This window comes from Macaca fascicularis, chromosome 4 (genome assembly GCF_037993035.2).
Source record: "Macaca fascicularis isolate 582-1 chromosome 4, T2T-MFA8v1.1".
NCBI classification, from domain to species: Eukaryota; Metazoa; Chordata; class Mammalia; order Primates; family Cercopithecidae; genus Macaca; species Macaca fascicularis.
The window spans coordinates 139,149,732-139,174,378 of NC_088378.1; the positions used below are offsets into that span (position 1 = coordinate 139,149,732).

Here is a 24,647-nt window from a genome sequence, read left to right on the forward strand (position 1 = left end):
ACATGGGATTTCCTAAACCTGAAATGTGTCTCCCCCGTTTTGTCCAAACAGACACACAGGCTCCACTCCGCCCCCTGGCTCACACTTGCTTAACCTGTCAAGTCCCATCTGAACTGTCACTCTTCAGAGGGTCCTTCTGTGGCACCCTAATGTAATTGAGATCATCCTATTATTCTCTGCTCTAGAACTCCCCACTTCTGACATTTCTCATTCCTGTCTAAGCTCTTGTGTGTTTGGTTTTTGGCCATTGCTTTCACTGCTCTTTAAGCTCCCCCAGCAGAGTGGAGAGGTCTGTTTTCCCTTGTTTGGATTCCTAGAGGCAGGGCAGGCCAGGCACAAGGTCAGCACTAAAGAAGTGTTCATAGGGTGAAGGCGGTGGGTGCTGTTTAAGGAGGGGTAAAGCCTGTGTGATGAGAGAAGGAGCAGAGAGTGTCTTTGGGGTGGAGGCTCCCAGGAGGAGGTTGCGCGGTCTGCGGTGCTTGACAGATCCTCCTCCCGCTCCTGCTTGGAGGTCTCCAGAACAGGCTGGAGGCAGGGAGGGGATCCCAAAAGCCTTGGAATCAGTGGTAGTTTTCCCGCCTGGTCCCCCAAACCCCTGTACGCCTCGGAAAGACGGAGGATGAGCCCCTGGGGTGTGCGTGGTCAGGGTTGCAGGTGGGGCGGATCAAGGTTCCCAGGGCCCGCGCCCCGCCCAGAGAGCCCTGGATGGCGGCGTCGCTGTCAGTGTCTTCCTCGGAGGCCATCCCTGTGACTGGATCGTTCGTGTCCCCACAGCAGGTTTCTTGGAGCAGGCTAAGTGTGAGTGTCATATCTTCAATGGGACTGAGCCGGTGCAGTACCTGAACAGATACATCCATAAACGGGAGGAGAACCTGCGTTTCTACAGCGACCTGGGGGAGTTCCAGGCGGTGATGGAACTGGGGTGGCCTGTCACAGAGTTACAATTACGGGGTTTTTGAGACCTTCACAGAGCAGCGATGAGGTGAGAGCGGCTGGGTGCAGGGCCTGAGTCCCTGTGAGCTGGGAATCTGAGAGTGTGTGTGTGTGTGAGTGTGTGTGTGTGTGTGTGTGTGAGAGAGAGAGAGAGAGAGAGAGAGCCATCTGTGACCATTTAGAGTCCCCTCTCAATCCTGAGCAAGCAGTTCTGAGAGCATAGGTGTGTGTGTAGAGTGTGGATTTGTCTGTGTGTCTGTTGTGGGAGGGGAGGCAGGAGGGGACTTCTTCTTATCCTTGGAGGCCTCTGTGGGGAGGTGACATGGGAGGTGGGTGCAGGGGACTGGAGAGAGAGGAGACCTTGATTGTCCTGGATCCTTAGAGATGCAGGGAAGGGAAGTGTAAGGTGTATGTGGTTGGGGGTGAAAGTTTAGGGGAGGAGAGCTGAGGGGTATGGAAGGTTCGGGATAAGGTGAGGGGGCCAGTTCCAGACTGTCCCTGGCACACACCCGTCATGTAATCTCTGAAATAAAAGTGCACGGTGTTTGTTTGCAAAAGCATTAGATTAACTTCTAGGGGAACTGAGGAGACCTCTGAGGCAATTCTGAAGCTTCTTTAGATCTAAATTTCTTTTTTTGTTGTTTTCTTAGTGTGTATATTTTTACATAGCTGAAATGATTGTGAAACTAACTTCTTGAATTAAAGTTTTAACACATTGTTATTATTTTATTATAATGCTAATAGTTTTCTAGTAGTTACGTATTATTATTTTATATGTAATAGTTGTGACACAACTTACCTCACTTTCTCTTTTGTTGACCTTTATTATGACATTCTCCAAAAGCTGAAAATGTATGTTTCTGGTTAATTTTTAATTTATATTTTTTGATTTTGTAATTCTTTTAAATAATTTTAACCTATTTGCGTGCCGGTTATAATTACTGCTCTAAGAATTCCCTATTGTATTTGGTAGGTAATGGACAATTATCTATTGTCTATTATCTCTAGGGCTTAGCATTTTTCTTGGTGACTTTGTGGATTCTTTGTACTGTAAGATTATTAACACTTTCTTGATATTTTATTCAGTATTTTCTCCAGTTTGTGGTTTGTATGTTGATTTTGAAAATTCTTTTCCATGTTAAGGATTTGAATGTTTTTTGTTTGTTTGTTTGTTTTCGGGTTTTGTTTTTTGTTTTTTGTTTTCTTGAGACAGAATCTTACTCTGTTGCCCAGTGATCGTGCAGTGGCACGATCTCGGCTCACTGCAACCTCCACCTCCTGGGTTCAAGCTATTCTCCTGCCTCTGCCTCCTGAGTAGCTGGGATTACAGACACGCACCACCACGCTCGACTAATTTTTCTGTTTTTAGTAGAGACAGGGTTTCACCATGTTCGTCAGGCTGTTCTCAGACCAAACTCCTGACCTCGGCCTCCCAAAGTGCTGGGATTACAGGCTTGAGCCACTGCACCCGGCCTGAACCTTTTTATTTAATAAAATATATTGCAAATTTTTATTAATGATTTACAATCAATCTTAAATCTACCATTTTGTGGTATTGTTGTCTCCAGGTTTCTCTTTCCTTCTCACAAAAAATTGTATCGTTGAGAGTCTGCTAGTGTCAGGGATTTTCCTGGGCATAAGCACCCCAAGTAACAAGTCCCAGACCCTGCCTCGATCCAAACGTCCTTCTGGAAAAAAAATCAGTTTACAATGATAGGTCTAATAATAGTTATGTTTGTTTGCACGGGAGATTCATTGATCAGCTAAGTGTAAATATAAGAACTTTCAAAATTAAAGTGGCTTTCCTTAATCCTTCTCGCTGCTTTAGGACTCATGCCTTTCTAGGAGAAAGATTTGAAGAATCGGCCGGGCGCTGTGGCTCACGCCTGTAATCCCAGCACTTTGGGAGGCCGAGGAGAGTGGACGACGAAGTCAGGAGATGGAGACTATCCTGTCTAACACAGTGAAACCCCATCTCTACTAAAAACAAAAAATTAGCCAGGCATGGTGGCACGCGCCTGTAGTTCCAGCTACTCCGGAGGCCGCAGCAGGAGAATCACTTGAATCGGGAGGCGGAGGTTGCAGTGAGCCAAGATGGCACTACTGCATTCCAGCCTGGGCGACAGAGCAAGACTCCATCTCAAAAAAAAAAAAAAAGAATTGGAGAATCATTTCTGCTTGTTTTGCACAGGAGATGCAAATATCACCTAGATGTAAATATAAGAACTTTCAAAACTAAAATGACGTTCCTTAATTCCTAAATCTCAGGATTTTCTAGGAATATAAAGATTTGGAGAATCATTTCTGTCTGTCCCACGTTCCCGGGTCAGAACCATTTCTGTGGTGTTCTAAGGTGTGAGTGCATGGCGTTAGTGTTCCTAAAAATTCACACTCGGTTTCCTCATGTACCCAACTCTGTCCCTTTATCTATCTACATTGTTTTAAAGCATATTCTTCTCTCAAGGTGTAAGAAGATGATAAATAGGTGCCAAGTGGAGCACCCAAGTGTGATGGGCCCTCTCACAGTGGAATGGAGTGAGAAGCTTCTGACCTCATAAATTAATGGCTATCTTCAGTCATTGTTTTATATATTTTATGTAAATTAATCCTCATATAACCCCAAGAGGTAAATTAGTATAATTATCCTACATTATACGTGGGAAAGATGAGACCCAAAAGAATCAAAAAACTCTTCCAGGATCAACCAGTGGATTTGAACCAGGCAACCTGGCTCAGAAATCAATTTTAATTACTATATGCTGTACTTTCAAAGATTTGTAAACACTTTGACAATGCATGCCAATTTCAAGCTAGAAGAAACAAATACAATTTTTGTAACATCTCTCAAATCAAATAGGTCCACACTATCAAGATTAAACTCCAGACTGATGATGCTATGAGGTCACATGGCCAGCTGTGCTGGAGGCCTGGTCAAGGTCAGAATCTGGGTTTACAGAGAAGCAAACAGTCAAACAAGGAGACTCTAACTTCCTGATTCATTCTCTCGACCTTTTTTTTTCTCCTAGTCCAACCTAAGGTGACTGTGTATCCTGCAAAGACCCAGCCCCTGCAGCACCACACCCTCCTGGTCTGCTCTGTGAGTGGTTTCTATCCAGGCAGCATTGAAGTCAGGTGGTTCCGGAACGGCCAGGAAGAGAAGGCTGGGGTGGTGTCCACAGGCCTGATCCAGAATGGAGACTGGACCTTCCAGACCCTGGTGATGCTGGAAACAGTTCCTCGGAGTGGAGAGGTTTACACCTGCCAAGTGGAGCACCCAAGCGTGACCAGCCCTCTCACAGTGCAATGGAGTGAACAGCTTTCTGACTTCATATATTTCTCACCCACCAAGAAGGGGACTGTGCTAATCCCTGAGTGTCAGGTTTCTCCTCTCCCACATCCTATTTTCATTTGCTCCATGTTCTCATCTCCATCAGCATGATTCACTGGGGGTAGCCCTGTAATAGCTTCTAGAAACACTGGTACCTCCTGGAGAAGCAGTCACGCCTGCGAGGCAGGAGAGGCTGTCCTTCTTTTGAACCTGTCTTATTCTTCCACAAGAGCTTTCTCAGGACCAGGTTGCTACTGGTTCAGCGACTCTGTAGAAAATGTCCTCCCTCGTGGCTTCCTCAGCTCCTGTTCTTGGCCTGAAGCCCCACAGCCTTGATGACAGTGCCTCATATTCAACTTTTGTGCTTCCCTTTAACTAAACTTTCCTGCCTCCCGTGCATCTGTACTCCCCCTGTGCCACAAATACATTACATTATTAAATGTTTCTCAAACATGGAGTTAAAAATCATCTGGTCCATTTGGCTGAAAGGACTGGAAATAAGAAAAAGGGAAGATTATTTCCCAATAGAATAATGGTTTTCATGTGTATATAATAAGCAGGTGAGGTAAATGCACATGTTAAATAGCTTGGATTTAGACATTCCACACTATAGGCATGTATCAAAACTTCATACTGTGCAACATAAATACACTATACAATTTTTATTTGTCAATTAAAAAAGTAAACCTAACATTCAAGAAGGCAGTGCATAAAAACTGAGAACAGACTATAACAACTGAAACAAACTCAGCAAACATGAGGTGAGAAACAAGCCAGCAAGTCAATCAGAACTTTTCTTAACCCTGCCTACAATATTCTGAATCTATACCTTTAAATTAGTATATAGTTTTTCATTCCATTCCAGAGACTTCAATAATATAGTATTATCAAAGGACTTGTACAGATATCAGAGAAAGGCAAATTTAGAAGACGGAGGGTTCTCCATTGTCTTCTATCTGAGAGTCAACATCAAGTATGTCAAATCTGAAAGTACATAATCAATTCAAAAGTTTACTTCAAAGTAATAATCATTTGAGCATAATTTCTGTACTGTCAGAGACAACTGTTATTTTCAATCAAATTAAATGTTTATGCATATTTTGTTTTTAGTTATATGTTATTGTACATACACGGTAGTGCATGTATGTATAAATCCTATAAGAATATAAATCTTATAGGAATATATTAAGCTGATAATTATGTCTATTCTGCTTGATCCCAGAGTTACAACAAATTTGCTTTATTCCCTAAGTTTAGGAAATGATTTGTCTCATTTTATATGAGACTTGTGGTGTGGAATTCTAAGGTAGAACTAAAGTGTGTGGGATGAATATTTGAATGAAGATACTTCTGTTGCGAATAGCAGGAAATCCCATCTAGTGGACTTTTCTTTCCTTTAACCCATTATCTCACATTGCTAATAGATCCAACGCTGGGTATCTCCGGGGTTCCTCAACTCAGGAGGCCACGGGCATCAGCAGTGATCCTGGAACTTCATAGCTCGTCTCTGTCACACACAGCACGTCAGCTTTCCTGAGGTGGTAGGAGGACCCCCGCAGCAGCTTTAGGTTTCTTATTGTTTCACAACAACTCCCAAAGGCAGGAAAAGGATATGACTTTTTCCTGTGTGTCTTCATAAGGATCAACTAAACTGTTTCTAGAGGGTTCCCAGTACCCACTTTCTCACACATTGGAAAGACCGTGGGATCACAGAGGCTCAGACAAGCCAGGATTCAACCTTTGCAGAGTGGGCCTGATGCACATGGGAAGAAATGGAGTAAAATCATGTATTTTTAAAAATAAAGAAATGGTGGATGGAGTAGGAGAGATTGATTTCAGAGTAGGGAAAGGAAAGATTATGGTACTATTAGGTTGTTAGTATTTGTAGTTAATTTCCACATGGAGGCCTAGAGATTCCTGATAGGCATCCTTAATTCAGAGTTTTTGGGTCTTTTTAAATACATAAATATTTATTATACATGTATTTAAAAATATATATATTTTAAAAGCATAAAAAATATATATATATAAAATATGCATACATTGAGTATTAAATGTCAGCCATTAACTCAATTACAATAAAAAAAGCAAGCAAAAAGGATTGTTTTTAGAACTCAATTAAGTATGCTGACATGTTATTTTATGAAGTAAATATATTTTCTAGGGAAATTTTTGAAAAAAATCAGAATAAGGAATGACTAGCTCTACAAGGTGCTATTTTAAAACACACTATACATTTATTTTTTGAAAAGCATTTGTTACTGATTTTTTTTCATTAAATATGCTAGTAAAACAGAGTCTAGAATTAGAAAGAATTGAGATTTTGTTTCAGTTTTTGGTAAGTTGTATTCCAAACTCATTTCTTTCACTAAATAGATCCTGGATAAATAAAAATTGAAACATAAAGAGAAAATACAAAATTAACAAGACAGATGTTATTTATTTATTTATTTTTCTTTTTTGAGACTGGGTCTTGCTCTGTTGCCCAGGCTGAAGTGCAGTGGTGCAATCCCGGCTCCCCACAACCTTCAACGCCTGGGTTCAAGTGATTCTCCTGCCTGGCCCTGCCGAGTAGCTGGGGTTACAGGTGCGCGCCACCATGTCCGGCTAATTTTTACATTTTTAGTAGAGAGAGAGTTTCTCTATGTTGGGCAGGCTGGTCTCGAACTCCTGACCTCGTGATCTGCCTGCCTCGGCCTCCCAAAGTGCTGGGACTACAGGCATGAACCACCGCGTTTGTCTGACAGATGTTATTTCTAATAGTATCATCAACATTATAATTATGTTTGAAGATAAATAGACTTTTAAACTCTTATGTGGTGCTGGTGGGAATGTATAATTTTACAAATACCTGGAAATTTGGCAATTTCCTAAAAAGTTTAACATACTTTGCCATATGACCCATCAATTTCACTCCTTGGAATCTACCTAAGAGACATAAAAACATATGTCCTCACAAAGATGTGTGTTCAAGAACAGTGTTAGCCACAGCAGGCCAAAACTGAAAACAATCCAGATATTCTTCAACTAGTAGATGGATAAACAAAATGGTACTACATCCATGCAAAGCAATATCATTCAACAATAAAAGGGAAGAAAAACAGACTTATCTGGCAGGGGCGATACCATGAACACGAGGGTAGTTTTCCCAAGGCAAGTTTCAACACTTACACTCCGGATGATGAGACATTACTTAACGGGTACAATGCCTGTGATTGGGGTGATGGATACTGTAGAAACACCAACTTCACCACTATGCAATCGATGCAGGTAACAAAACTATACTTGTACCTTATATATTTACACAAATGAAAAAAGACAACATGAATAAAAAGGAATGAAAAGAAAGGAAACAAAATGATGATACATTCTACAAAACTGGTGAACTTCAATAATGTTAACTAAGTGAAGGAAACTGGACACAAAAGATTACATGTTGTATGATTTCATTTACTTAAAATACCCTGGGTGGGCGGAGCAAGATGGCCGAATAGGAACAGCTCCAGTCTCCAACTCCCAGCGCGAGCAACACAGAAGACCAGTGATTTCTGCATTTTCAACTGAGGTACTGGGTTCATCTCACTAGGGAGTGCCGGACAATCGGTGCTGGTCAGCTGCTGCAGCCCGACCAGCGAGAGCTGAAGCAGGGCAAGGCATCGCCTCACCTGCGAAGCACAAGGGGGAAGGGAATTACTTTTCCTAGCCAGGGGAACTGAGACACACAACACCTGGAAAATTGGGTAACTCCCACCCCAATACTGCGCTTTAAGGAAACGGGCACACCAGGAGATTATATCCCACACCTGGCCGGGAGGGTCCCACGCCCATGGAGCCTCCCTCATTGCTAGCACAGCAGTCTGTGATCGACCGGCAAGGCAGCAGCGAGGCTGGGGGAGGGGTGCCCGCCATTGCTGAGGCTTAAGTAGGTAAACAAAGCCGCTGGGAAGCTTGAACTGGGTGGAGCTCACAGCAGCTCAAGGAAACCTGCCTGTCTCTGTAGACTCCACCTCTGGGGACAGGGCACAGTAAACAATAACAAATGCAGCAGAAACCGCTGCAGACGCAAACGACTCTGTCTGACAGCTTTGAAGAGAGCAGTGGATCTCCCAACACAGAGGTTGAGATCTGAGAAGGGACAGACTGCCTGCTCAAGTGGGTCCCTGACCCCTGAGTAGCTTAACTGGGAGACATCTCCCACCTGGGGCAGTCTGACACCCCACACCTCACAGGGTGGAGTACCCCCCTGAGAGGAAGCTTCCAAAGCAAGAATCAGACAGGTACACTCGCTGTTCAGCAATATTCTACCTTCTGCAGCCTCTGCTGCTGATACCCAGGCAAAGAGAGTCTGGAGTGGACCTCAAGCAATCTCCAACAGACCTACAGCTGAGGGTCCTGACTGTTAGAAGGAAAACTATCAAACAGGAAGGACACCTACACCAAAACCCCATCAGTACGTCACCATCATCAAAGACCAGAGGCAGATAAAACCACAAAGATGGGGAAAAAGCAGGGCAGAAAAGCTGGAAATTCAAAAAATAAGAGCACATCTCCCCCGGCAAAGGAGCGCAGCTCATCGCCAGCAATGGATCAAAGCTGGACGGAGAATGACTTTGACAAGATGAGAGAAGAAGGCTTCAGTCCATCAAACTTCTCAGAGCTAAAGGAAGAATTACATACCCAGCACAAAGAAACTAAAAATCTTGAAAAAAAAGTGGAAGAATTGATGGCTAGAGTAATTAATGCAGAGAAGGTCATAAATGAAATGAAAGAGATGAAAACCATGACACGAGAAATACGTGACAAATGCACAAGCTTCAGTAACTGACTCGATCAACTGGAAGAAAGAGTATCAGTGATTGAGGATCAAATGAATTAAATGAAGCTAGAAGAGGAACCAAAAGAAAAAAGAAGAAAAAGAAATGAACAAAGCCTGCAAGAAGTATGGGATTATGTAAAAAGACCAAATCTACGTCTGACTGGGGTGCCTGAAAGTGAGGGGGAAAATGGAACCAAGTTGGAAAACACTCTTCAGGATATCATCCAGGAGAACTTCCACAACCTAGTAGGGCAGGCCAACATTCAAATCCAGGAAATACAGAGAACGCTACAAAGATACTCCTCGAGAAGAGCAACTCCAAGACACATAATTGCCAGATTCACCAAAGTTGAAATGAAGGAAAAAATCTTAAGGACAGCCAGAGAGAAAGGTCGGGTTACCCACAAAGGGAAGCCCATCAGACTAACAGCAGATCTCTCGACAGAAACTCTACAAGCCAGAAGAGAGTGGGGGCCAATATTCAACATTCTTAAAGAAAAGAATTTTCAACCCAGAATTTCATATCCAGCCAAACTAAGTTTCATAAGTGAAGGAGAAATAAAATCCTTTACAGATAAGCAAATGCTTAGAGATTTTGTCACCACTAGGCCTGCCTTACAAGAGACCCTGAAGGAAGCACTAAACATGGAAGCGAACAACCGGTACCAGCTATTGCAAAAACATGCCAAAATCTAAAGACCATCAAGGCTAGGAAGAAACTGCATCAACTAATGAGCAAAATAACCAGTTAATATCATAATGGCAGGATCAAGTTCACACATAACAATATTAACCTTAAATGTAAATGGACTAAATGCTCCAATTAAAAGACACAGACTGGCAAACTGGATAAAGAGTCAAGACCCATCAGTCTGCTGTAGTCAGGAGACCCATCTCACATGCAGAGACATACATAGGCTCAAAATAAAGGGATGGAGGAAGATTTACCAAGCAAATGGAGAACAAAAAAAAGCAGGGGTTGCAATACTAGTCTCTGATAAAACAGACTTTAAACCATCAAAGATCAAAAGAGACAAAGAAGGCCATTACATAATGGTAAAGGGATCAATTCAACAGGAAGAGCTAACTATCCTAAATATATATGCACCCAATACAGGAGCACCCAGATTCATAAAGCAAGTCCTTAGAGACTTACAAAGAGACATAGACTCCCATACAATAGTAATGGGAGACTTCAACACTCCACTGTCAACATTAGACAGATCAACGAGACAGAAAATTAACAAGGATATCCAGGAATTGAACTCATCTCTGCAGCAAGCAGACCTAATAGACATCTATAGAACTCTCCACCCCAAATCAACAGAATATACATTCTTCTCAGCACCACATCTCACTTACTCCAAAATTGACCACATAATTGGAAGTAAAGCGCTCCTCAGCAAATGTACAAGAACAGAAATTATAACAAACTGTCTCTCAGACCACAGTGCAATCAAACTAGAACTCAGGACTAAGAAACTCAATCAAAACCGCTCAACTACATGGAAACTGAACAACCTGCTCCTGAATGACTACTGCGTACATAACGAAATGAAGGCAGAAATAAAGATGTTCTTTGAAACCAATGAGAACAAAGATACAACATACCAGAATCTCTGGGACACATTTAAAGCAGTGTGTAGAGGGAAATTTATAGCACTAAATGCCCACAAGAGAAAGCAGGAAAGATCTAAAATGGACACTCTAACATCGCAATTAAAAGAACTAGAGAAGCAAGAGCAAACACATTCGAAAGCTAGCAGAAGGCAAGAAATAACTAAGATCAGAGCAGAACTGAAGGAGATAGAGACACAAAAAACCCTCCAAAAAATCAATGAATCCAGGAGTTGGTTTTTTGAAAAGATCAACAAAATTGACAGACCGCTAGCAAGACTAATAAAGAAGAAAAGAGAGAAGAATCAAATTGACGCAATAAAAAATGATAAAGGGGATATCACCACCGACCCCACAGAAATACAAACTACCATCAGAGAATACTATAAACACCTCTATGCAAATAAACTGGAAAATCTAGAAGAAATGGATAATTTCCTGGACACTTACACTCTTCCGAGACTAAACCAGGAAGAAGTTGAATCCCTGAATAGACCAATAGCAGGCTCTGAAATTGAGGCAATAATTAATAGCCTACCAACCAAAAAACGTCCAGGACCAGATGGATTCACAGCCGAATTCTACCAGAGGTACAAGGAGGAGCTGGTACCATTCCTTCTGAAACTATTCCAATCAATAGAAAAAGAGGGAATCCTCCCTAACTCATTTTATGAGGCCAACATCATCCTGATACCAAAGCCTGGCAGAGACACAACAAAAAAAGAGAATTTTAGACCAATATCCCTGATGAACATTGATGCAAAAATCCTCAATAAAATACTGGCAAACCGGATTCAGCAACACATCAAAAAGCTTATCCACCATGATCAAGTGGGCTTCATCCCTGGGATGCAAGGCTGGTTCAACATTTGCAAATCAATAAACATAATCCAGCATATAAACAGAACCAAAAACAAGAACCACATGATTATCTCAATAGATGCAGAAAAGGCCTTTGACAAAATTCAACAGCCCTTCATGCTAAAAACGCTCAATAAATTCGGTATTGATGGAACGTACCTCAAAATAATAAGAGCTATTAATGACAAACCCACAGCCAATATCATCCTGAATGGGCAAAAACTGGAAAAATTCCCTTTGAAAACTGGCACAAGACAGGGATGCCCTCTCTCACCACTCCTATTCAATATAGTGTTGGAAGTTCTGGCTAGGGCAATCAGGCAAGAGAAAGAAATCAAGGGTATTCAGTTAGGAAAAGAAGAAGTCAAATTGTCCCTCTTTGCAGATGACATGATTGTATATTTAGAAAACCCCATCGTCTCAGCCCAAAATCTCCTTAAGCTGATAAGCAACTTCAGCAAAGTCTCAGGATACAAAATTAATGTGCAAAAATCACAAGCATTCTTATACACCAGTAACAGACAAACAGAGAGCCAAATCATGAATGAACTTCCATTCACAATTGCTTCAAAGAGAATAAAATACCTAGGAATCCAACTTACAAGGGATGTAAAGGACCTCTTCAAGGAAAACTACAAACCACTGCTCAGTGAAATAAAAGAGGACACAAACAAATGGAAGAACATACCATGCTCATGGATAGGAAGAATCAATATCGTGAAAATGGCCATACTGCCCAAGGTTATTTATAGATTCAATGCCATCCCCATCAAGTGACCAATGAGTTTCTTCACAGAATTGGAAAAAACTGCTTTAAAGTTCATATGGAACCAAAAAAGAGCCCGCATCTCCAAGACAATCCTAAGTCAAAAGAACAAAGCTGGAGGCATCACGCTACCTGACTTCAAACTATACTACAAGGCTACAGTAACCAAAACAGCATGGTACTGGTACCAAAACAGAGATATAGACCAATGGAACAGAACAGAGTCCTCAGAAATAATACCACACATCTACAGCCATCTGATCTTTGACAAACCTGAGCGAAACAAGAAATGGGGAAAGGATTCCCTATTTAATAAATGGTGCTGGGAAAATTGGCTAGCCATAAGTAGAAAGCTGAAACTGGATCCTTTCCTTACTCCTTATACGAAAATTAATTCAAGATGGATTAGAGACTTAAATGTTAGACCTAATACCATAAAAATCCTAGAGGAAAACCTAGGTAGTACCATTCAGGACATAGGCATGGGCAAAGACTTCATGTCTAAAACACCAAAAGCAATGGCAGCAAAAGCCAAAATTGACAAATGGGATCTAATTAAACTAAAGAGCTTCTGCACAGCAAAAGAAACTACCATCAGAGTAAACAGGCAACCTACAGAATGGGAGAAAATTTTTGCAATCTACTCATCTGACAAAGGGCTAATTTCCAGAACCTACAGAGAACTCAAACAAATTTACAAGAAAAAAACAAACAACCCCATCAAAAAGTGGGCAAAGGATATGAACAGACATTTCTCAAAAGAAGACATGCATACAGCCAACAGACACATGAAAAAATGCTCATCATCACTGGTCATCAGAGAAATGCAAATCAAAACCACAGTGAGATACCATCTCACACCAGTTAGAATGGCGATCATTAAAAAGTCAGGAAACAACAGGTGCTGGAGAGGATGTGGAGAAATAGGAACGCTTTTACACTGTTGGTGGGATTGTAAACTAGTTCAACCATTATGGAAAACAGTACGGCGATTCCTCAAGGATCTAGAACTAGATGTACCATATGACCCAGCTATCCCATTACTTGGTATATACCCAAAGGATTATAAATCATGCTGCTATAAAGACACATGCACACGTATGTTTATTGCGGCACTATTCACAATAGCAAAGACTTGGAATCAACCCAAATGTCCATCAGTGACAGACTGGATTAAGAAAATGTGGCACATATACACCATGGAATACTATGCAGCCATAAAAAAGGATGAGTTTGTGTCCTTTGTAGGGACATGGATGCAGCTGGAAACCATCATTCTTAGCAAACTATCACAAGAACAGAAAACCAAACACCGCATGTTCTCACTCATAGGTGGGAACTGAACAATGAGATCACTTGGACTCGGGAAGGGGAACATCACACACCGGGGCCTATCATGGGGAGGGGGGAGGGGGGAGGGATTGCATTGGAAATTATACCTGATGTAAATGACGAGTTGATGGGTGCAGCACAGCAACATGGCACAAGTATACATATGTAACAAACCTGCACGTTATGCACATGTACCCTAGAACTCAAAGTATAATAATAAAAAAAAAAAAAAAGAAAGAACAGCCAATGTCAATATTCAGTGTCTGATCTCAGTCCTCATTAAGTTTGGAATGAGCAATGCTGATATGTAAATCTTGTCATATTTGTAGGTCTTCTCATTCTACTCCCCAGTCTACGCCCATCTCCTCCTCTCCATCTGTTTCAACCATCCTCAGAGGCCAAACCCTGGGATTTCAGATTTACTCTACTAAGGATACATGCATGTCATTGACTTGCAGGCTCAAGACCCAAAAACTGATTCTGAGCCCATTGCCCAGTAGAGATCTCTTAACAACAACAACAACAAAAAACCCTGCTTTAGCGTTTTCCTCCACAAGAGGAGAACACAGAGTTGCCTGCACATGCTCAGAAAGAGACCAACCCAATGAGCCTGGATATTTCTGATTAATTCTGTTACTAAGAAGTGTACGAATCTTCCATTCTTGTCTAACTTGGAAGAAAGAATTCAGCCAAGAGATGCACAGCAAAGGTTGAGTAGCACAGATTATTGAAGGAAAATAAAATGAATTCCTAGGGAGGAGTGGAAAACAGTTCTGGGCTGTTCCAGCTGTAAAAATAGTAGTAGTAGTGTTTATTTAAAGAGACAGTACGCTCTGAAAGAGGAGACAGAGTGGGCTGCTCAAAAGAGGGAGCCAGAAGCAGCCAGTGCTGAAGGACTCTTTATGAGAATCTCACATGATTATTCATGAAGGGGCCTGAGGGGGTGTCACTTGCAAACATGTTTCGGGAGGACTCCTCGGGTGCGTATGCTCTGGGGTTGTACATATTACTACACATGTTGAATGTCTCAGTATTTAAAATCTCCACCCAGCGCTGTGGTTTTTATTGTTATAATGAGCAACAGGCTATTCTACGGGAAGTTATTGGAGGAGTGCACCATTTCATCAGTGGAGAGAGTACCTACCATGGCTGTTTCTGGCTAGGGCCTGGTAAGTTCCCTCCAGGGATGGAGGGACCAACAACAAGGCCAGGTGTAGCCAGTGTGGCCATTGTCCTTTTTGCTATTAGTGCACAGTGCTGATGATCAGTGGGCAGTGACTCCAAGACTTCTTTTCCCAGGGGCTCCCTTGCCTGCTCATTTCTGGCTGTCTGCCTACTCTGACAATTCCAGAGCTTATTTGATACATTCGACCTTCACACATTTCAGGATGAAGGGATCACACAAATCCTCCCACTCCCATCACTGCAAATAACCAGTTCAAACACCAGAAAATTCACCAAAGAACCATCAAAATAGTGTAGTATATTCAGAAAAATCATTATTTGAAGAAACTTGATGCAATAAAGTACATGGAGAATGTCCCCATAGAATGTTTGGAAAATTCTACAGTAGAGAAAGAATCCTACGCAATATATTCCAGAAGCATTGCATAGTGATAATAAAATGCTGGGAACAAGTTTTGAAAGTGCTCCTTTTAACCGTATTTCAGTATATTACTGATTAAGAATTACTTTTCTTTGCCACCTGTAATAGTCTGTTCTTACATTGCCATAAGAAAATACCCGAGACTGGGTAATTTATAAAGAAAAAAGGTTTAATTGACTCACAGTTCTGTATGGATGGGATGGCAACTTACAATCATGGCAGAAGGGGAAGAGGCTCATCTTATACGGCAGCAGGCGAGAGAGAATGCACCGGTAGGGGGAAATGTCACTTATAAAACCATCAGATCTCGGGAGAACTCACTCACTATCACAAGAACAGCATGGGGGAAACGGCCCCCAGATCAAATAACCTCCAACCAGGTGCCACCCTGGAAACGTGGAGATTATGAGGATTGTAATCCAAGATGAGATTTGGGTGGGGAAACAGAGCCAGCCTAACCGTGTCACTGTTACAGGATCATTTGCAGTGTTGGTTTTCTTGCCAGAATCCTGTGGCTGGTAATGCCTTTGCCTGAGTTTTGCTTGGGCCAGCTGAGCTCATTCCACCCACTTCGCCTGGCAGGCTGTACTCGGCTCACTCTACCGGCCTGGATCCCACACCTGCCAAGGGTGAGTCAGGTGGCGAGGGATGTGTGAGCAAGTGAGCGTGTGATCCGGACACTGTGCACAGCCAGGAATGTTGGCTGTGCAGGGTGGGCAGCTCTAGGCGCCAGCATGGGTGCCAGCTGCCTGTGAGACTGCAGTTGGACCAGGCCCACCACAAACAGCTTCCACAACTGGCACTGGGGAACATGGTGGCACCTGGAAGATTGGGGACCCCAGGAACCACAGGCCCCAAAAAGGGAATCACATCCCTGTCTTGGTGAGCTCCCAGGTTTGGGCTCCCTGAACAGCCATAGCTCTTCTCTTCTCTTTGCTCACGACATGGTGAGCAAGGGGCATGTTTCAGCCGTGTTTGTGTTACAGCTTTTTTAGCCTCACCATTCAGTAGATGCCGGGTTCTTGCCCTGAGTCCAGGAAGAATGAGGTATGCAGACAAGTGGAGGGTGGGCAGGACCAAGAGGAGCTTTATTAAGCAATGCAAAGAGCTCAGAGATCCTCCGTTGGCAGCTGCTCTCCACAGCCAGGTTGTCCCCACACCTGTTTAGCTCTCAGCAAAGAGAGTAGCTCCACTCTGCAGCTGATCGTCCTGTCCTCTCCTCAGTTTTCAGCAGAGAGGAGACCCTGGGAGGGCAGCTCCACTCTGCAGCTGAGGAGACCCTGGGGAGGGAACCTCCACTCTGCCACTGAGAGGATACCGTGGGGAGAGCAACTCCTGTCTGCAGCAGGTCATCCCTCATCTCCCCATCCTCTCTCTCTGTTCTCTCCATCCTCTGCTCATGTCTGCCTGAGCTCAAGACTTTAACATGTCTCAGAGGGGAGGAAGTGTCCACCACGGACCACCATGGCGCAGGTCCAGAAAAGGCACAAGTTCCTAACCCTGTCAGCAGGAGCGGCAACCCAGCCAGCAGCTTTCAAGCCCTCCCTGGGCTGCAGGAAAGGCCTCATGAGAGACCTGCCACCTTCTGCCCAGGAGGCTGTCTGCCTCCCACCGCCATCCATGACACTCAGGCTGCTCATGCCAAGGGGCACCTGTAGGCCAGCAGCAGTTGCCTTCCGCCCAGTTTTCCTTGGCTTCCCTATGGCTGAGGTGGCAAGAGGCTGGTCTGTCAATGCTGCCCTGAGCATGCACACTCTCGGCCAGGATGTGACAGCACTGGGGCTTGCCCCCAACTACACTCTGAGATCACAGTGAGCGCCTGAGAGCTGGGAAAGTTCAGGCAGTGGAAGCGGACACCCCCGAACAGGGACAGGAGGCCCTTCTTGGCATTCAGAGCCTGGAGTGCAGAGGCCTGGATCCTCCTGGGAGGAAGGCGGTGCTCACACCCAGTCTGTGGAGCTGGCAGGTGGCCCGTTACACACCTTCTGGCAGCCTAGAGTAGGCAGCTCCCCTCGCTCGGCCCAGGCTGGCATCTGGTGCAAAAGTGATGTCTACAAGTTCTTCGCCTAGCACTCAGGGGTGCCCATGTGTCCAGAATTCGTTCCTTCTGGTGGGTTTTTGGTCTCACTGACTTCAAGAATGAAGCCACAGACCCTCACGGTGAGTGTTACAGTTCTTAAAGATGGTGTGTTCAGAGCTTATTTCTTCCGGTGGGTTCGTGGTCTCACTGACTTCAGGAGTGAAGCCACAGACCTTCACAGTGAGTGCTACAGCTCTTAAAACTGGCGCATCCAGGGTTGTTTATTCCTCCTGGTGGGTTCGTGGTCTTGCTGACTTCAGGAATGAAGTCACAGACCCTTGCGGTGAGTGTTACAGCTCATAAAAGTAGTGCAGACCCAAAGAGTGAACAGCTTCAAGATCTATGGTGAAGAATGAAAGAACAAAGATTACACAGTGTGGAAGGAAACCCCAGTAGGTTGCTGCTGCTAGCTCAGGTGGCCAGCTTTTATTTCCTTATTTGGCACCACCCACGTCCTGCTGATTGGTCTGTTTTTACAGAGTGGGTCTTGGTGCGTTTGCAAACCTTTAACTAGCCACAGAGTGCTGATTGGTGCATTTACAAACCTTTAGCTAGACACAGAAAAGTTCTCCAAGTCCCCACCCTACCCAGAAGCCCAGCTGGCTTCACTTCTCACCCAGGGCTCCCCCTTGCCTGGATGGGGTGGGGGAGGCAAGTTGGGGGAGCAGATTGCGACCTGGGCCTGGCCATCGAGAGTATCAGGCTCACTGGCCACCCCTGGGGAAACAATCCTGGGCAGACTCAGGCAGAGCCTCCTCCTGAGGTGTAGGAACTGGGCACCCTCACAGGGTGGGACAGTGGCCTTGCTACTGGCCAGGTCCCCAAAGCGGGGCCACTCCCACTTCCCATTCTGGGCCTCTGAAGCTTGGTCCCAGCTCCATGTGCTGCCCACAGCTGCAGGGTGAGAGCAGCAAGGCAGGAGTGGTGGAGGCTCCGGGCCTGGGAGTGGGTCCCCCGGCTGCTCAAGGGTTGGGACAGCACAGTGCGCTGCCTGAGGGACACAAGGCACAGGGGACATAGGGCACAGGGGTCCCACTTCTGCCGCCACTGCTTGCAACTTCCCGCTGCAGTGGGACACTCTGGACAGCTTGTCACTGCCGCCATCACCACTCTTTTATCCTAAAATACTAAGGTGAACCTTAGCCGGCTTTCCTAGATTACCATCATCACAATTAGTTACTTTTATTCACAATTTATTTCTTCTTTTATTTTTCTTTTCTGTTTTTTGTTTAGTTTAGTTTTGTTTTTTGAGAGAGTCTCACTCTTGTCACGCAGGCTGGAGTGCAGTGGCACAATCTCCACTCACTGCAACCTCCACCTCCCGGGTTCAAGTGATTCTCCTGCCTCAGACTCCAGAGTGGCTGGGATTACAGGCGCCTGCCACCACGCCTGGCTAATTTTTGTACTTTATTGAGTTTTGCTATGTTGGCAAGGCTGGTCTTGAACACCTGACCTCAGGTGATCCACCTTCCTTGGCCTCCCAAAATGCTGGGATACAGGCGAGAGCCACTACGTCCGGCCTTTTTTTGTTTTTGTTTTTTTTTTTTTGCCAGGATCTCCCCCTGTCACCCAGGCTGGAATGCAGTGGCATGATCTGGGTCACTGCAGCATGGACCTTCCAGGTTCAAGAAATCTTCCCACCTCCTGATTACTGGGACTAAATTGTTTCTAAGTAAATTATTATTTTCTGTTGACCAAATTAAATGTGATCTTCTGGTTGCAACTGACAACTTCCAATAATATTGAATTATTATTGGAGTATACAGACATAGCTATTCTCAAATCCAGGGACAATAGTCACTTTTACCCAAGAAATTTTTAACTTTCTGTACTAATAGAGGTGTGTTTTTCCAAAGTAAATAAAACAGTTTTTTCTTTTATTTTGAGATGGTCAAATTTACTACTTTATGATGAGAAATATGAAATGATAATTCTGAGCAATAGTTTCTATTTAGGAATTTTGAGGCCCCTGTTACCTTTAATAAAAAGGAGACTTCTCAGGAGCTATGGGTCTCATCACATAGGACAAATGCAAATTTTGTCATTTCCAGAGGAGGATAATGATGATGAGGGGAATCTTTTGAAGGAACTAGAGTTGCTACACAATATCTTCCTCAAATTGTATACTGCTGCTGTTCATTAAAAGAAATAGTCTTACTGCTATGCACATCCATAAATTACAGGGATATAAATAGTTTTAATACAAAGGACATTATTCTCAGAAATGGAATGTGAAGGAATATGATATAGTGACTGAGCCTGAGGGGTATGTAATTTGGTTTAACTATAGTGTACCATTTACTAGCTTGTATCTCTGCACAAGTTGTTTTATCTCCATCGTTTTATTCTCTCCACCTGTAAGCATGAGAAAGGTGTTTATTTTACCGAGCTGACGTGAGAGTTAAATAAAAACATGAAGTATAGAAAGCCCTTAGTACAATTCTGAGTACAAAGTAAAATGCTCTTATTTATTTATTTATTTATTTCTGAGATGGAGTCACTCTGTCCCCCAGGCTGGAGTGCAGTGGTGCGATCTTGGCTCACTGCAAGCTCCACCTCCCGGGTTCACGCCATTCTCCTGCCTCAGCCTCCCGAGTAACTGGGACTACAGGCGCCCACCACCACGCCTGGCTAATTTTTTATATTTTTAGTAGAGACGGGGTTTCGCTGTGTTAGCCAGGATGGTCTCGATCTCCTGACCTTGTGTTCCTCCCACCTCGGCCTCCGAAAGTGCTGGGATTACAGGTGTGAGCCACCACGCTGGGCCCTACTCTGCCCCTTTATCTATCCACATTGCTTTAAATCATATTCTTCTCTCAAGGTGTACAAGGATGATAAGTAGGTGCCAAATGGATCACCCAAGTGTGATGAGCCCTCTCACAGTGGAATGGAGTGAGAAGCTTCTGACCTCATAAAAGGAATACTATCTTAAGTCATTGTTTTATATATTGTACGTGCATTAATCCTCACGTAATCTCAAGAGGTAAATTAATATAATTATCCTCCATTATAGATGAGAAAGTTGAGACACAGAAGAATTGAAAAACTCTTCCAGGATCAGTGAGTAAAAGGCAGCCCTTGGATGTGAACCCGGCAACCTGGCTCGGAAATCAGTTTTCATTAAGACACTGTGTACTTTCAGAGATTTGTAAACACCATGACAATGCATGCCGTTTCAAGCTATGAAGAAACAAACATAATGTATCACAACATCTCTCAAATCTAATGGGTCCCCACTGTAAAGATTAAATTCCAGGCTGATGACATTCTGAGGCCATGTGGCCAGCTGCGCTGGAAGCCTGGTGAAGGCCAGAGCCTGGGTTTGCAGAGAAGCAGACAAACAAAACAGTCAAACAAGGAGACTTACTCTGTCTTCCTGACTCATTCCCTCTACATTTTTTCTCCCAGCCCATCCTAAGTGACTGTGTATCCTGCAAAGACCCAGCCTCTGCAGCACCACAACCTCCTGGTCTGCTCTGAACGGTTTCTATCCAGGCAGCATTGAAGTCAGGTGGTTCCGGAACGGCCAGGAAGAGAAGGCTGGGGTGGTGTCCACAGGCCTGATCCAGAATGGAGACTGGACCTTCCAGACCCTGGTGATGCTGGAAACAGTTCCTCGGAGTGGAGAGGTTTACACCTGCCAAGTGGAGCACCCAAGCGTGACCAGCCCTCTCACAGTGGAATGGAGCAAGCAGCTTTCTGACTTCATACATTTCTCACCTGGTAAGTAGAGGACTTTGCTAATCCCAGAGTGTCAGGTTTCTCCTCTCCCACATCCCATTTTCATTTGCTCCATGTTCTCATCTCCATCAGCACATGTCACTGTGGATAGCCCTGTAATCGTTTCTAAAAACACCTGTACCCCGGGAAAGCAGTCATGCCTGCCAGGCAGGAGAGGCTGTCCCTCTTTTAAACCCTCCATAATGGCATAGGTCAGGGTCACCCACTCTCCCTGGGTTCCAGGCCCTGCCTCTGGGTCTGAGACTATATTTCTGTTCTGTGCTGTTGCTGGAGTTGTTTGTTGTGATCTGAGAAGAGGAGACGTGTAGTGGCCTTCCTGGCATGAGGGGAGTCCAATCCCAGCTCTGCCTTTTACTAGCTCTGTCACTCTAGACAAACTACTTAACCTCTTTGAGTCTCAGGCTTTCTGTGGATCAGATGTTGAAGTCATGCCTTACCTCAAGTTGTAATATTTGAATGAGTTTGAGGTCTAACCTTGTAACTGTTCACTGTGATTTGAAAACCTTTTTTTCCCCAGGAATAGCTAGTTATTTCAGTTCTTGCAGGGCAACCTTCTTTCCCATTTTCAAAGCTCTGAATCTCAAGATCTCAATTAAAAAGGTTCAATTTGGGATAAAAATCACTAATCCTGGTTTCCTCTCTCAGGAGCACGGTCTGAATCTGCACAGAGCAAGATGCTGAGAGGAACTGGGGGCTTTGTGCTGGGCCTGCTCTTCGTTGGGGCCGGGCTGTTCATCTACTTCAGGAATCAGAAAGGTGAGGAGCTTTTGGTAGCTGGCTGTCTCCATAGACTGTTCTGGAGGAGGAACTATGGCTTTGCTGAGGTTAGTTCTCAGTATATGAGTGGCCCTGGATAAAGCCTTTTTTTCCCCAAATGACCTCCAGTGTCTCGCTAATCTGGAAATCATCAGTGCATGGTTACTACCACAAAGCTTAATAGCCTGTGGCCCGCAGAGATTTAAAAAAAAAAAAAAAGGGCTAACAAGTAGGGATCCTTCGGTTGGAGATGCTGGAGCAAATTAAGGCAGAGCCACTAAGGCTAATGCAATTACACTGAATCCTGTGACAGACACTTCACGCTTCACGGGTCGCATGGTGAGTTTCTTCTCCTCTCTGCCCTGGTTCATGTAGGTTGTGGTGTTAGAGAAATCTCAGGAGGGAGATCTCGGGCTGGGATATTATGTTGGAGGACAGATTTGCTTCCATAACTTTTTTTTTTTTTTTTTCCTTGCGACGGAGTCTCATTCTGTCACCAGATTGGAGTGCAGTGGCACAATCTCGGCTCACTGCAACCTCCTCCTCCCAGGTTCAAGTGATTCTCCTGCCTCAGCCTCCCGAGTAGCAGGGACTACAGGCACCTGCCACCACACCCAGCTAGTTTTTGTATTTTTAATAGAGATAGGGTTTCACCATGTTGGCCAGGATGGTCTCGATCTCTTGACTTTGTGATCCACCTGACTCAGCCTCTCAAAGTGCTGGGATTACAGGCATAAGCCACTGCACCTGGCCTGCTTCCATATCTTTTAAGTGTATATCTTTTCCCATTTTCCCCAGGACACTCTGGAATTCGGCCAACAGGTAATACCTTTTCATTCTCTTTTAGAAACAGATTCGCTTTCCTAGAATGATGGCAGAGGTGAAGAAGTATGAGACAGAAATAATAGGAAAGACTTTGGCTCCAAATTTCTGATTGGACAATTTACACCAAAACTCCTCCTCTCCACTTAGAAAAGGCCTGTACTCGGTCAGGCGCAGTGACTTACGCCTATAATCCCACCACTTTGGCAGGTCAAGGTGGGTGGATCACCTGAGGTCAGGAGTTTGAGACCAGCCTGACCAACAAGGAGAAACCTCATCTCTACTAAAAATACAAAAAAATTAGCTGTGCTTGGTGGTGCATGCTTGTAATTCCAGCTAGTCTGGAGGCTGAGATAGGAGAATGGTTTGAAGCTGGGAGGCAGAGGATGTGGTAAGCACGACACTGCAGTCCAGCCTGAGCAACAAGAGTGAAAGTCCTTCTAATAAAATGAATAAATAAAAAATAAAAGGCCAGTGCTCTGCAGTAGTATTGGCTCAGGGAGACTTAGCAACTTGTTTTTCTTCTCCCTGTACAAGCTAAAGAGCTTCTGAATAGCAAAAGAAAGTATCATCAGAGTGAACAGGCAACCTACAGAATGGGAGAAAATTTTTGCAATCTATCCATTTGACACAGGGCTAATATCCAGAATCTGCAAATAAACACATTTACAAGAAAAAAACAACCCCATCAAAAAGTGGGTAAATGATATGAATAGACACTTCTCAAAAGAAGACATTTATGCAGCCAGCAAACATATTAAAAAAAGCTCATCATCACTGGTCATTAGAGAAATGCAAATCAAAACCACAATGAAATACCATTTCACACCAGTTAGAATGGCGATCATTAAAAAGTCAGGAAACAACAGATTCTAGAGAGGATGTGGAGAAATAGGAAAGTTTTTACACCGTTAGTGGGAATGTAAATTAGTTCAACCATTGTGGAAGACAGTGTGGCGATTCCTCAAGGATCTAGAGCTAGAAATACCATTTGACCCAGCGATCCCATTATTGGGTATATACCCAAAAGATTATAAATCATTCTACTATAAATACACATGCACACGTATGTTTATTGTGGCACTATTCGCAATAGCAAAGGCTTGGAACCAACCCAAATGCCCATCAATAATAGACTGGATAAGGAAAATGTGGCACATATACACCATGGAATACTATGCAGCATAAAAAAGGATGAATTCATGTCCTTTTTAGGGATGTGGATGAAGCTGGAAACCATCATTCTCAGCAAACTAACACAAGGACAGAAAACCACACACTGCATGTTATAACTGGGAGTTGAACAATGAGAACACATGGACACAGGGAGGGGAACATCACACACTGGGGCTTGTCTGTGGGTGGGGGGCTAGGGGAGGGATTGCATTAGTAGAAATACCTAATGTAGATTATTGGGTGATGGGTGCAGCAAATCACCATGGCACATGTATACCTATGTAACAAACCTGCACATTCTGCACATGTAGCCCAGAACTTAAGGTATAATCATAATAATAATAATAATAAAGAAGGTGGAAAAAAATCATCTGGTCCATTTGGCTCCAAGGACAAAAAAGAAAAAGAAAAGAAAAAGGGAAGATTATTTCCCAATAGAATAATGGTTTTCATGTATATGTCATGAGTATGTGAGGTAATGCATATGTTTAATAGCTTGATTTAGACTTTCCACACTATAGGCATATATCAAAACTTTGACTCTACAACCTAAATACACTATAAAATTTGTACTTGTCAGTTAAAAAAGTAAACCTAACGTTTACAAAGGCAATGCATAAAAACTGAGAAGACACTGTAACAACTGAAAGAAACTTGGCCAACATGAGATGAGAAACCAGCTAGCAAGTACATCAGAACTCTTTCTTTCCTTTTTTTGTTTTTTCGTTTTTGTTTTTTTTTTTGAGACTGAGTCTCACTCTGTCACCCAGACTGGAGTGCAGTGGCGCAATCTCGGCTCACTGCAAGCTCCGC

General features: G+C 43.7%; 1 protein-coding gene across 1 annotated transcript; it reads left to right on the forward strand.

Annotated features, from left to right (window-relative positions):
* The first annotated feature begins 705 nt into the window (after positions 1-705).
* Positions 706-24,186, forward strand: LOC135970471 (HLA class II histocompatibility antigen, DRB1 beta chain). Its single transcript, XM_065543113.2, has 3 exons — positions 706-798; positions 3,947-4,241; positions 21,726-24,186. Exons 1-3 carry the CDS (start codon positions 706-708, stop codon positions 21,935-21,937), a joined length of 600 nt encoding a protein of 199 aa, XP_065399185.1. The 3' UTR covers positions 21,938-24,186.
* The last annotated feature ends 461 nt before the right edge of the window (positions 24,187-24,647 follow it).